General features: G+C 43.8%; 1 protein-coding gene, 1 long non-coding RNA gene and 1 pseudogene across 2 annotated transcripts in view; 1 reads left to right on the top strand and 2 right to left on the bottom strand.

Moving 5' to 3' along the window:
* Positions 1-737, bottom strand: part of LOC102148483 (uncharacterized) — a 64,706-nt gene extending 63,969 nt beyond the window's left edge. Inside the window, exon 1 of the long non-coding RNA XR_002805086.2 lies at positions 597-737. This is a non-coding gene — a long non-coding RNA (uncharacterized lncRNA). The remainder of the gene's footprint in view (positions 1-596) is intronic.
* On the top strand, positions 606-11,669 carry DEGS1 (delta 4-desaturase, sphingolipid 1). The gene is made up of 3 exons (XM_023632619.2): positions 606-994; positions 6,036-6,778; positions 10,489-11,669. The coding sequence occupies exons 1-3, from the start codon at positions 913-915 to the stop codon at positions 10,633-10,635; spliced, it is 972 nt and encodes a 323-aa protein (XP_023488387.1). The 5' UTR covers positions 606-912; the 3' UTR covers positions 10,636-11,669.
* A 1,984-nt stretch (positions 11,670-13,653) lies between these two features.
* LOC138921595 (large ribosomal subunit protein P1 pseudogene) lies at positions 13,654-14,239 on the bottom strand (annotated as a pseudogene).
* Positions 14,240-14,315: the final 76 nt, after the last annotated feature.

Genomic DNA, 14,315 nt, shown 5'->3' with positions numbered 1-14,315 from the left:
CCCAGAACGTTGTTCTATAGTTTCTCACAGTCAGGAGCTTGCTGATTGCATCTCTGTGGTGGAGTTTAACGTGCTCCTCGGCCCTGTCTATTTTCTGTACATTAGCTGTTGGATCTAGGAACTCGATCGGCTTTGGTGGTGTGTGTGTGTGTGATTTTATCATTAGGCACACCATATATGGTTATCTTCCTTTTTGAAATCTTAGTCAAAGTTTCTTTTTGAATGGAGAAGTGGTAACTAATTTCGAAACAAAAAATATCCCTTTTTTCAGGAAGAGGTTCTGTGACAGACGTCAGGTTGAGCAACCACCGTGCAAGAGAAATGGTCACACCAGAATCATTCAGGCAAGACAACAAATTCCTTATTCTTCCCTCTTAAAAATGGTGTTTTCTTTTTGCTTAATTAGCTTTTAATGGCCACACGCTCCACATTGTTTCCTGAGGTATTATTCCCAGGAGGCCGCCCAAAAATGGCTCAGTGAATAATCTGCTTTTCAAAAGCAAACATAACTTGGGCCAGCTGCCACGTCCTAATGACCCAGGAGCCTCGTGACCGAGCTCCAGCCTTCCTGAACTGGAGACCTTCCCTGCCTTTACCTTCTTTCCGGGCTCGGGCGCGATCTCCGCGCAGGACAGGCGGGAGGCAGCCGGGATCCCCCGGACGCAGCATCCCCGCCGGCGGCCGAGGGGCGGTCCCCGGGCCCCGCCGCGCCGCGCATCCCCGACCCGCCGGCTCACGTTCCCGCCCGCGCTGGGGGCGGGGCCTCGGGGCTCCGCCCCCGCCGCGGTCTCCTCGGCCGCCCCGCCCGCCGCCCACTGACAACAGCCCGGGAGCCACCGCCGCCGCTGCCTCGGAGCAGCCGGGCCGGAGCGAGAGCCGAGAGCGGGCCCCCGAGCCGCCGCCGCCGCCGCCATGGGGAGCCGCGTGTCGCGGGAAGACTTCGAGTGGGTCTACACCGACCAGCCCCACGCCACCCGGCGCCGGGAGATCCTGGGTGAGGTCCGGGCCCGCGCCCCGTTATGTGCGCGCGCGGCCTCCCGCCGCCGGGGCGCGCTCTCCCCGGCGCCCTGCGCGCCCGCGGCCGCCCGAGGCCCGTTACCAGCCGCGTCCTGCCGCCGCCCGGCCGCGCGGGAAGGGCCCGGCGGGGCGCGGGCGGCGGGGGAGGGATGGGCCCCGGCCCTTCCGCGGAGAGGCGCGGGCGCGGCCCCGAGCGCGGCGTCCGGCGGGGGCGAGCGCTGCACAGCCCGGGCCCCGCGGCTAGGCCGCCCCGGGGGGATGCTCCGGCTGGGAGAGCCCGTGCCCCGGGCGGGTGCCGGTCCCTCGCCGCGGGCGCCCGGCGGAGCCAGGCTGCGGGAGTGTGCGGGCAGGGCGTGGTCCCCGAGCATCTGGGGCCCGCGCGCCGGCCACGCTCGCGCAGACGCCCTCCAGCCCCTGGGCCGCGGGAGCGCTGGCACCCGAGCCGTGGGACCCCGGGGGCCTGTCGGGCGGGACGGGTGAGCCCTCGAGGCCTAGGGTCCTGGGCGGTCTCGCGTTTTGTCGCAATGCTCCTCACAGCTAGCCTGGGGCGCGAGAAGGACAGATTCCTGCGTATTTTTCACCCATGCTGGTTTAGGGCATGAAAAGACTGAGTTTGGAAGACTTGCCAAGATCAGCCTGCTGGTCCGCCTAATTTAGGGCCCTTTACCTAAATCAGGCGAAGTAGGCCTTGTCTAACTCTCGGGAGGTACAGGGCGCGCGCTCAGCTTCTTGGAGCTTGTATATTAGTCATGTAGAGAATTCTCTCCTCTCCCCCAGGATGTCTTGCTGCTAAGTCAGGCAGATGTGTTGAGCGCTCTACAGACATTACTCAGTTCAGTCCTCCCGGTGACTAGGTCTGTGTTTTCCCTATTTTAAGAATGAGGTAAGAGTGAATAAGTAAACGTTAGAGGGAGATTCTAGTCTGGGGTAGGTCGCCTCCAAAGCAGAAACCCTTAACCCGTTTGCTGTTGTCTGAAAACCCAGGAAACGGCTGGGCGCTAAGTTGAATAGGAGGAATTCTTTCTCATACAGAGAATTTCCCTAGTTTTTTCTTCTCAGCATCCATTTGCCCCGTGAAAAGAAAGAGCGAGCTCCTGACTTTTGCTAGGATATCTAAAGTCAGAAATTTTATGTTTTTACAAAAAGGACTTAGTGGATCCCATTAAAATGGATTTTAAAACATTGAATCAGTAAACAGGGAGCTTGAAGCTTTACAGTGACTTTTAAGGGTAACCTTTTAAGAGACTGGTTCTCCGATGCTTGCTTGCTTTTTATTTTTAATTAAAATGTGTATTTTGCAAATCACACATAAAGATAGCATATGATACATTCTATCCATACCGTATCAACCTATTGCATAAGAATAATCGGATGTCTGCCCTGTAAAAACCAACTCCTGAATCCTGGCCCTTGGCTGTCTATTTAAAATTCCGAAAATTAAGGAAGTAAAAGGGTGCTTATTGATGCTTATCTCAACACTGAGCTTTTTTTCCCACAACCTTGTTATCACCGAACCATTTCACTTGGAAAGTAAAAGGACTACATATTTCTCAATGAAAAATATCATAATTTTTTCCTGCAGGTGTAAATATGCTCAGTGTTCCATTTCAGAGGCGGAGATGGAATAACCTCAGGAAAGATAAGAATCTGGAGATGTGTTTAAATTGTACTTAAATGATAAGAGATATTTCTGAAATTTGTCAAGCTTTTGGGAAAGAGGCATGAGAGAACATGGACAGAATGTTTAATCACCAATATCTGTACCCTAAGCTTACATTTAGAGTTACATTAAAGGTTCATTTAAAAGGCATCTGCTTGAAATTAATGACTGTTATTAGTGAGTCAAATAATAAAAATCTAGACTAGACCATTATTAGTGGGTTAAATAATAACTCTCAAGAAATGCTCCCTTTATTGCTATGCTTACACAGGGAAACAGTATTTTCTAACAGCTTTATTAGGATATAATTCACAAACTATAAAATTCACCCATTTAAAGTGTACAGTTCAGTGTTTTTTTAGTGTATTTACAGAGCTCTGTAACTATCACTACAATCTAATTTTTAGAATATGTTGTCACCCCAAAAGAAACTCAAGCAGTCCCTGTGCCCCCCCACCCCAGTCCTAGGCACCCACTAATCTGCTTTCTGTCTCTCTAGATTTGCCTATTCTGGACATTTCTTATAAATGAAATCATGCAATACTTGGTCTTTTGTGACTGCTGCTTTCACTGAGCATAGTATTTTCAAAGTTCATCCATGTCGTGGTGTATATCAGTACCTCCTTTCTTTTTATGGCAGAATAACATTCCATTCATTGTATGGATATATCACATTTCATTTATCCATCCATCAGTTGGTAGACTTTTGGGTTTTGACTCTTATGAATAATGCTGCTCTGAACGTTCATCAACAGGTTATTGTATGGATGTATTTTCATTTCTTTTGGGTATCAACGTAGGAGTGGAATTGCTGGGTCATTGGTGACTCTATTTTGAGGAACTCCTAAATTTTTCCAAACCAGCTGTACCATTCTACATTGTCACCAGCAGTGTGTGCCAGTTCCAATTTCTCCACATCCTTGATAGTGCCTTTCTTATTACAGCCATTCTAGTGGGTGTGAAGTGGTATCTCATTTTAGTTTCAATTTGCGTTTTCCCAAAGACTAATAATGTTGAGCATCTTTCATATGCTTATTAGTCACTTGTCTATCTGCTTTGGAGGAATGTGTATTTAAATTATTTGCTCATTTTTTAATTAGATTATTAATTATAAGTTTTAAGAGTTCTTTATATATTCTAAATACAAGTCACCTATGACATATATGATTTGCAAATATTTCCTCCCATTCTGTGGATTGTCTTTTCACTTTCTTGATGGGATCATTTGCAACAGAAGTTGATGCAGTCCAGTTGATCTTTTTTTTCATTTATCACTTTTTCTTTTCTCATTTCACTAAGAAAACGTGAAACTCACAACGATTTACTTGTTTTCTTATGTTTTATAGTTTTCTTGTATTTAGGCCTATGATCCATTTTGAGTTAATTTTTGTGCATGGTGTAAGGGAGCGGTCCAGCTCCATTTTTTTGCATGTGGATAACCACTTGTTCCAGCAGCATTTGTTAAAAAGAGTATTCTTTCCCCATTTAATTATATTGGCGCTCTTGAGTTTTATATACTATTAACAGCTTTGGAAAAATTTGGTACATTATTACTTGGAGCAGGTTGATTCGTCTGAGAGAACTGTGCATGTTTCATCATTTTAGAGTATCTACAAAAATGTGTATTATCTTCTATCTTTTGTCAGATGTGTCAATTTAATCATGTTTTATATACGGTAAAGATGCTGGAGCTCTGCCTAGACAGAAATAACACGTTTTAATACAAAAGAGTTATTACTTATCCACCAATAAACTGAACAGTTGTTATTCTGTTCCTGGAGAACTGCTCAAAAATGCTCATATTTTAATGAATAACTTAGTTGAACTTTTCATTTATACCAGGAAAATTAGTTTTAGACTAATTCACTTCTAGGCCTGTAGGATTACTTATTTTGGTCTATTGCCTAGGAAATTCCTAACATTTGATAAAATGAACTAATCCTAAGAAAGATTAGAAGTTCAGGAATGGAGAGAGAAAAGGGGAAAGGAAAGAAACTAGAGGTTACTCACCTTGAGTTAACCTGCCCTTACTTCTTGTATATAAAACTGGACTTAAAATAACTTCCTGTCTTGCATTTTAAGCTTTTGTTGAATTCCTCATCTCACATTTAGAGAAAAGAGGATGGAGATGCTCTTTTCCCTTCTTTATCTTTTCAAGAACATTCTCCCGGCCGGCCCCGTGGCCGAGTGGTTAAGTTCGCGTGCTCCGCTTCAGCGGCCCAGGGTTTCGCCAGTTTGGGTCCTGGGTGCAGACATGGCACCGCTCGTCAGGCCATGCTGAGGCGGCGTCCCACATAGCACACCCAGAGGGACCTACAACTAAAATACACAACCATGTATTGGAGGACTTTGGGGAGAAGGAAAATAAAAATAACATTCTCAATGACCTGTCCCAAGAAAAGGGTCCTCCTCCTTTTTGCCATCCTGGGTCAAACATACGTGGCAACGCATCAAACCAGGGGCATTCATTCTATGTGGGTTATGATCTCTGGGTTGGGAGGACACAGAGAAGAAACTCCATTTACCCTTAGGGGACACTTGCCTGAAATGCTGAGTTTTTCTTATTGGCCTTTTTCATAATACTTGGATATTTGCGTGTAGATTCAACAAAGAAAATAAAAATGTAACACAAATTAGCACTGTGCAATTCTAACACAAAAATAAATAAACAAGGAAAGTGGCACTGTAAATCCATAGAATTCTTTGGAAATTATCCTAATTTCCAGATGACTAGAGTAAGTCTGCACTGGCAAAAATTTTAAATATCTAAGTGTCTAAAAATAGGGAAATGGTTAGAAATTACAACTAGCAATTAGAAGTGATTTAGTCATTATAAAGGAAATGATGAAATCTAAGTATGTGTTATATTGTATATGTGTAAATATATTGCATATATATTGTATATATGAGTATATGATAAGTATGTAATAAGTATGTAGTATGTATAAGTATATAATATATTCTGTCAGACACAGAATAGATTTAGCAGACTTTGCAAGTTTTTAAAGCTTATAAATTTAATATATAAAGAATCGTTAGGGGCGAAAAGGGAATTGGATAACATGAAATCTACTCATTTGTGACTATCTTCCTGTTAATGTGGAAAGTCTAGATATTGAGGCTAATTTATTCTCAATTTGTTGTGACATGGTATTTAGTAACTTTACTATTAGAATAAACTCCTTCCCTGTGGTAGATAAATATTTGATAAAGTCTCTAATAGAGCGCATGCAATGATTTGGAAAAAGAAAAAAATTAATGTGTTGATTTAATTTAATTGCTGTTAATTTAGTTATAATTACAGAACTATTATGCACTTGCCTCAGTTCCTCATTTTTTTGTTTGTTTTTCTTTACAGCAAAGTATCCAGAGATAAAATCCTTGATGAAACCTGACCCCAACTTGATATGGATTATAATTGTGATGGTCCTCACTCAGTTGGTTGCGTTTTATCTAGTGAAGGACTTGGACTGGAAATGGGTTGTATTTTGGGCATACGCTTTTGGCAGCTGCGTTAACCATTCAATGACTCTGGCTATTCACGAAGTTTCCCACAATAGCGCCTTTGGCCACTACAGAGCCATGTGGAATCGCTGGTTTGGAATATTTGCTAATCTTCCTATCGGCGTTCCGTATTCAATTTCCTTTAAGAGATATCACATGGATCATCATCGGTACCTCGGAGGCGACGGCATCGATGTGGATATTCCAACCGATTTTGAAGGCTGGTTCTTCTGTACCACTTTCAGAAAGTTTATATGGGTCATTCTTCAGCCTCTCTTTTATGCATTTCGACCTCTCTTCATCAACCCCAAACCAATTTCTTATCTGGAAATTATCAATACAGTGATCCAGATCACTTTTGACATTATAGTTTACTATGTTTTTGGAATTAAATCTTTATTCTACATGTTGGCAGCATCCTTACTTGGTCTAGGTTTGCACCCGATTTCTGGACATTTTATAGCTGAACATTACATGTTCTTAAAGGGACATGAAACTTACTCGTATTATGGCCCTCTGAATTTACTTACCTTCAATGTGGGTTACCATAACGAACACCATGACTTCCCCAACATTCCCGGAAAAAGCCTTCCCCTGGTAAGTAAAGGATTTGATACATGTTCTAACTTCTGATGGTCATCTGATCAAAATTAGTCTTGACCTTGCTCATTTAAAAAGGAACTGAGTATATTTTCCCCATCTAGGCCACTCCTCAGAGAAGGCAACAAGAGTGTAAGTCCTGAGTCTGCCAGCCTCAGTTTACGGAGTTCACGCTCCCGGATCCCTAAGCCTGGTGGGAATGCTTAGGGTTTAGAAGTGTTGGATCTGCAAAATCTGCTAACTTAGGAAGTGGTTCAGAAACGGAGGACGAAATCCCTCTGTGAAGTAAGCAGAAGTTCACATAACCATCACCACTGTTAAACGGAATAGGCTGAGCCAGGAGTCGTGTGTTGGCTTGCTGTGAAATACAGGTGTCCCACAAAATCGATCTGCAGAAGAAACGCTCATCAGTTTCCAGCCCTGCAGACCTGTGGGCAGGGGGCCGGGGCTTCCCTTCACGGTAGACCTGTAGTGTATTGTTCACGGAGTAAATGAAAGAAGACATTTTCACCCTCCAAAAAAGGACCGCCTTCCTAGCTTCAGTGATCTTTCTGGTGAATTCTCTTATTAGACTTCCCATCTTCAAAATGGGTAGCTTTCACAGCTCTTTTTATCAAAAAATGTTTCCATAATTCAAAAAAAGGTAATATGTATGACGTGTAATAATAGTTTTTCTTGACTTTTTTAAGCTATGATAGAAGGGAACCATAGCCACATAATTTATGCTATCATATCCACCCAAATTTTATAGATTTCCTCGAGTTTTCAAATGCTGTTTAAAAACTCACAACATAACAACTAAATGTAATGTTTGATGATTGACTAGATTTCCAATGGAAGAAAGAAAAATTGAGAGAGGACATTGAGTCAGTGGGGAATTCTGAATCTGGACTGTATGATAGATAATTTTGTGTCAATGTTAAATTTCTTGGGTGTGGTAGGGTATCAGTGATTTTGAGGAGAATGTCCCTGTTCTCAGGGTATACATGTTGAATATTTAGGGTGAAATGTTAGGGGTCAGTTGTCACACAGTGTCTGCCGCTTACTCTCAAAAAGTTCAGCAAAGAAAGCAAAGTGTGTGGTGTATGTTATATACAGAGAGAAGGTGACTGTGACATAGTGTTAATTGGTGGACCCAGGTGAAAGACATATGGGTGTTCGTTTTACTGTTCTTTCCACTTTTCTGTAGGTTTTACATTTTTCAAAATAAAATGTTTGGGGGCAAACACAGCACTGTCTGAAGACAGCTCTGACACGGGTGAAACGTGATGCTGGCACAGCTCCTTTGTGTCGGCCCGAGCAGAGTGTGGAGCCTTCCTTTGTCTCTTCCTGAACTAGGGCGGCGAATTTTTCAAGAGATGATGGAGAAAGCTGGCTGTCCTTTGAGTGAAAGGATTTTTTCCAGCATAAACCACAGACTTTAACTTGTAATTTTCTTGAGCGGACCCAGAACTGAAAACTACTTCAGTTCAGTTCAGAGATGGCTTGACTGAAGGCCCGTGGTTCAGCAGTGGCCGTTGATCTCCCTCTGCATTTCACGCTGTCTCCTTACCCCTTAGCCAAGCTACCGAACGTCCTCAGAGTCCCTGCTCCTCCCTTTCCTGCTTTTTCTGTGGTGTATGTCAAAGAGTATCTTGTTCTTTTTTCCTCAATAAATACCTTATGTTACAGTAGTTACACTACATGTAACTATCACACAGTTAATAGGTATTTATAACAAGGTTATTTTAACAGCTTTCTTGAGATACAACTCATATATACAATTCACCCATTTAAAATGTACAATTCAATGCTTTTTAGATTATTCACAGAGTAGTACAACCATCACTCCAATCAATTTTAGAACATTTTTAGCACAACAGGTTTTTGATTTCTTAATTCTTTTTTTTTTTTTTTTACTGAGCTTTGCTGTCCACAAAATGCTATGTGTATGTTTTTTTTTTTGAGGAAGATTAGCCCTGAGCTAACCACTGCCAGTCCTCCTCTTTTTGCTGAGGAAGACTGGCCCTGAGCTCACATCCGTGCCCATCTTCCTCTACTTTATATGTGGGATGCCTACCACAGCATGGCTTGCCAAGCGGTGCCATGTCTGTACCCGGGAGCCAAACCAGTGAACCCCGGGCTGCCAAAGCGGAACGTGCGCACTTAACCGCTGCACCACTGGGCTGGCCCGTGTTTTTTTTTTAAAGATTGGCACCTAAGGTAACATCTGTTGCCAATCTTCTTTTTTTACCTTCTTCTTCTCCCCAAATCCCCCCAGTACATAGTTGTATATTTTAGTTGTGGGTCCTTCTAGTTGTGGCATGTGGGACGCCGCCTCAGCATGGCCTGATGAGCGGTGCCGTGTCTGCGCCCAGGATCTGAACCGCCGAAACCCTGGGCCACCTAAGCGGAGTGTGAGAACTTAACCACTCGGCCACGGGGCGGCCCCCCTGAGTGTGTATTTTTCCACTTGTTCACAGCCTTGTAAAGTACAGAGGTAGGCGTCAGGGGTTTATGATGTCAGTGTTTGAACTGAATTGGACACGTGGCTAATAAATTCCCCAGGTTTTCTAGCTCCTAGTACTAAGGAATTCATTGATTTTTGACTTTGTCTTTTAAAAAATTTACAAATTATAACCTTTTTTGTTTTTATTATGGTTTTTAATGTATTTTTAGTCTTAAGGAGTGTCTTGATTTGACTCAAAATGCTTATTCGGGATTTGAGCTGACTCTGCCATTTTATTTTTTCAGAAGATAAGTGTCTTCTAGCTGTTAAACTGGTTGCTGCCAGGCTTTGACATAAGTTCAGTGTGGATTGGGATCCAGGTTTATTTCTATGTGTTGGTCTGTAGATCATCCTTATTCATGAGAAAATTTTAGGAAGTTTTGATCAAAGGTATTACATCTTCTTGCATTTCTTCTGACTAACCGAGAACACCCGTGTGAAAAGCTCTGTTTGGCCTTAATTGTTCCTTGAGAGTTGTATATTAATCTGCTTCTCCACAACCAGAACATAGTACGTTTCCCAAATTGAAGGAGTTGATTCTAACTGTAACATTCATTTCTCTCTTTTTCTTGCTGCCTCTTTTCCATTTTGGATTCTGCTTTTTTGTTTTCCTTTGGGATTTATCAGGATAGATTTTGTGCATTTCGATGAAGCCAGGGAACCGTTATTATTCAGCATTCAGTTTTGCTTGCTAATCACACTGGCAGTAGTCATTTTTTTAAAAGACATTTTCAACTTGAGATGGCAGAATTGCACACTTGATCCATGCTAAATTTCTATCTAATTGACATGCCACAGGAATTTATTAGTATTTGCAGGGTCCTTAATGACAGGGGTCAGGTGTTACCTTTCTGTCCCACAGTGCCAGCCATTCAGGACGTGCCTGAAAAATATCAGGTTGACTGCATTGCATGTATTTGCTGTTAAAGAGGCCAAGGGCCAAATTTTACCAGTAAAGCAGATGTTTAGTCCCTCAGAGCTTGACAGGAAAGAGTCAGTAATCCTAGAGGGTTAAGTATATTTTTTGTTGAAATGCAAACTGCTTTCCGTTTCGAAGTCCCAAAGCTGCTGCTTTTATTTATTTATTTGTTTGTTCTGAGGGAGGAAGGAAGGTCTCCTGGTTTCTCTTCTCAGCGTTGGTGTCAGACATTCATCTGTCGTCTTTCCCAGGACCCAGGGAACACGCGTCATTCACCTTGCGGCCTTTGTTCCCTTCCAGGTGAGGAAAATCGCAGCCGAGTACTATGACAGCCTCCCCCACTACCAGTCCTGGATAAAAGTGCTCTATGACTTTGTGACAGATGACACCATAAGTCCCTACTCCAGGATGAAGAGGCATCAAAAAGGCGAGGTGGAACTGGAGTGAAGGTCGCCGGAGCCAGAAGAATTCCTCTCTGAAACGTCCAAGTAGCCGATAAGGTGGAGCTCTTGCATTATTAAACCGAGACCAAGGGGTGTGGGAGCCACCCTCATACAGTTTCTGAGTGTGATCCGCGTGGTGTCAGGAAGCTAACCTGGCTCTACCAGCTTGTCCGCAGTGTTCAGCTTTACTCACAGGAAGTGTATTTGTTGTGTTGTCATTGTGGAGGATGTTTTCACCCATGTCTGACAGTTTGCAAGCATGTCATAAAGAAGCTTTTAAAAAGCTGTTTCTAGTACATTATTTTCACTATAAAGTTTTCCTTTATTAAAACTGTTAATAAACTGAGCTATTAATCACAACAAATAGTATTTATCACATTTTTGTATTTTACTGTCTCTATACCATGTAATACGGTAACCAGGGTATGGGTTTCCCCAGCCATCCGAAAGTTCACTTTAGGCCACTTGGCTTCTGTGAAGGACCTACATTGGTACCTGTTTTCACTAACCAAAAGAAATCCAAAGAGGATTTTCGCTTTTATGAAAAAAGGTGAAAAGTGAAAATAGCATTATAGAGACAGCGGCACCCCAAGCAGTGAGGGCAGCACCACCAGGCCCCTTCCCCTGGGACGACACCCAGCTTCTCAGCATCCCGCCGCCATAGCTGCAAACCATGTCTCTGAGCCTTTGTGCTCTATCTCGATTTTTTTTGGTAGGTTATTTTTGGGTTCTGGGGATGCTTCAGAAATTTTCCCATATAAGTTAGTGGTAATTACTGCTTCGCTTTACACCGTCTCGGCTCACAAAAGGTTTCGTAGGAACACTGCTTTCAGATGGTGGGGGAAACCCGGACTAGGGTGAGCTTACTTTAAAACTTCACCAAAAAAAAAAAAAAAAAAAAAAAAAAAAGCCTGGCAGTATCTTTCACTGCAAGCTGAATTACTCATTTTAATGTCTGCTATTGTACGTGGGACCTAAATTAGACACTGCTGAAGCCTACACAGCCTTATTCATAAATAAAGTACTTACTGAATTTAATTGTGTCCAACATTCAACTTCCTTTTTCAGACGCATTGACTCCCACATTGAAAGCAGCTCAACTGATAAAGCATTTCCTGTCATTTCACTGCAGCAGAAACTGGTTGTGGTCTGATGGTAGATAGTTGGTCTCAAGTAGCCAGTACCATGGGCTGTTAGGCTCGAAGTCCTGGTTAGCTGGAATGTGTCACTTCGGTCAATTTAGTGTAATATGGTGAACTATTTAAAAAATATCATGTGGCATCAAAAAATCTAACAGTCTACAATTTGTACACACCACCAACCCTCAGGCAGGCATCCCGAATACGAGATATTATAATAAGATTCCTGTTTTTATAATTACCAGCCATCGTGCTGTTTCACCCCGCTGAGAGCAAAGAGTAGAATCCTCATCCTCGCAGGGATTGGCAACCTGCTTTGCAGACGTAATTTCATCCCCAAAGGACTGCTTTCCCTGCCTGATCCTCCTGCCTGGGAAAATTCCTCATATCTTTGAACTGGTGCTTAAACACCATTGCTTTAAAGTTTAGAGTGATAAGAGAACCAACTTTACAATCACATACCCTTGGTCCCAGTCAGTAAAAAAGTATCTGTGAAACATGCATGGATTTGAGGCTAGACATTAAATACAGGGTGGGCGCCCACCGAGCCCTCCGCTCCCCTTGCCTACAGAACACGCAGATGCTGAAGACACCCACGTCTCCTGTCGGGGCAGCCCTCCCTGAATTCTGGGACCTGCCAGCTGTGTAGAGATTGCATTATCCTTCCCAAACCTGCTGTTTGCGGTGACATGACACTTCTTGCCTGAATGGGGGTTTCCACCAGGTCTAGCCCATCGAACTCCCATCTGCCGACTCAGCTCGTTCTCTCCATCGCCGGCAGTGACTTGTCCAAAGAGGGACCTACCACTGAGGGCAGGAGGAGGGCTGGGCCGCAGAGCCTTTCAAGCACAGAGAAATCCTGAGAAATCCTTGGGTGACTTTGCACAACTTCCTCTTGCCTAGATTGCCCTTTCCCCGTTTCTGGTCTGGTTAGCTCATCCTTTGAGGCTCACACCAGCATCTGTCGCCCATCTCCACATCCGGCAGGTTAAGTTCCACTTCTCTGGGCCCTCAAGCAGTGGTTACCGTCATTCACAGCCCCACACACTGTTGTAAATATGCACAGTTTGTTTCCCTGAGGCTGGAACTCCTTAAGGACAGGAAAGACCTTTTCTTTCTCCATTCCCCAAACTAGGGTCAGTGCTTGGCTTGAAATAAGTACTTAATAAATGGAGAGAGACCCACAAGATAGTCCTTGAACTTGAGAAGCTTTTCACCTAAAACAGAAACAAAGCAAAAGATGGAGGGCTTCTGGATAACCTCTAAGTAAGTGTGTTGTACTGAAAACTGGGCGTTTATTGAGAATCTTTTCACTGAGCTCTGTGCTGAGGTTTTTACATGCATTGTCTTATTTAATTCTCAACACTTCTATGACGTAGATAGCACTATCAATATCTTTAACTTGTAGATGAGAGTAAGGCTGAGAGAGACTGAGTAACTGACCCAAGATCATGGTCGCTTGCAGAGACAGCATCTGAAATTCAGAATGTGTGACTCCAGAACCAAAACTCTTGACCGTGCTCCACATGGCTTGTCGGATGAGCCTGGTTCTGGAAGGGGAATGGGAAAGAAAAAAATAGGTCCCCATGCATTACCAAATATGTGTTTGTTCCACTGCCTTGTTAACCATTTCCTGTGCACCAGCAGTTCTGGCTGGATCCCTGCATTTTTTTGACTTTTAACAATCTAAAATAATGGGCCGTCTGGCATGCTCCATTTTGGCAGCCCAGGTTTGGATCCCAGACATGGACCTATACGACTCATCAGTGGCCATGCTGTGGCAGTGACCCACATATAAAATACAGGAAGACCGGCAAAGATGTTGGCTCAGGGCAAATCTGCCTCAGCAAAAAAAAATAAACTAAAATTCCTTTTATCTTTTTAACAGTTCAGCTTTTTATTGAACACATTAAAAGGTTTAGTCAAAAAGACCAAAGCCCATGTCATCACCTGCCTCCTCAGATTCTTCTTTCTTTTCTTCCACTTCCTTCTCTGCTGGGGCACCAGTGGTGGAGGGGGCATGGCCAGGAGCCCCACACTGCAGAGGAGGCTCCCGATGTTGATGTTGGCCTGGGTCTTTGCAAAACAAGCCTGGCCAGAAACGTTCAACATTTACATGGGCTGCTTCAATGAGGGCATTGATCCTATCGTATGTGACTGTCGCCTCAGTCGTGCAGGACGAGATCTGAGCAGATGCAGGCGAGCTCAGAGACAGAGGCCATGGAGCCAGCGGGTGCTGGGTGGGCAGCTGCTGGGCGTGGTGAGCACCATCTGAAGTTAGGGCCCCACCTCAGTGTGGCCTTAGCTTCCTCTGAAGGATCGAGCACCTTAGCAGAAGCTGAGGAAAGGGCCAATCTTAAAATTCTAATGTGAAACATTAATGTTTAAATCCATAGCAAAAATGCGTTTATTCATTCATTCATTCTACAGGTACTTTGCCAGGCATTGCATGAGGCAGTGAGGATCCAAAGACAAAATGTGGTCCCAAATGAAGGAGCTGATGCTCCAGCGGTGGGATGGGTGTGTGGAGTCAGAATTCAATAAT

Source organism: Equus caballus, chromosome 30 (assembly GCF_041296265.1).
Source record: "Equus caballus isolate H_3958 breed thoroughbred chromosome 30, TB-T2T, whole genome shotgun sequence".
Taxonomy (NCBI): domain Eukaryota; kingdom Metazoa; phylum Chordata; class Mammalia; order Perissodactyla; family Equidae; genus Equus; species Equus caballus.
Note: the sequence above shows the minus strand (reverse complement) of the source record. Positions and strands in the feature narration are given on the sequence as shown.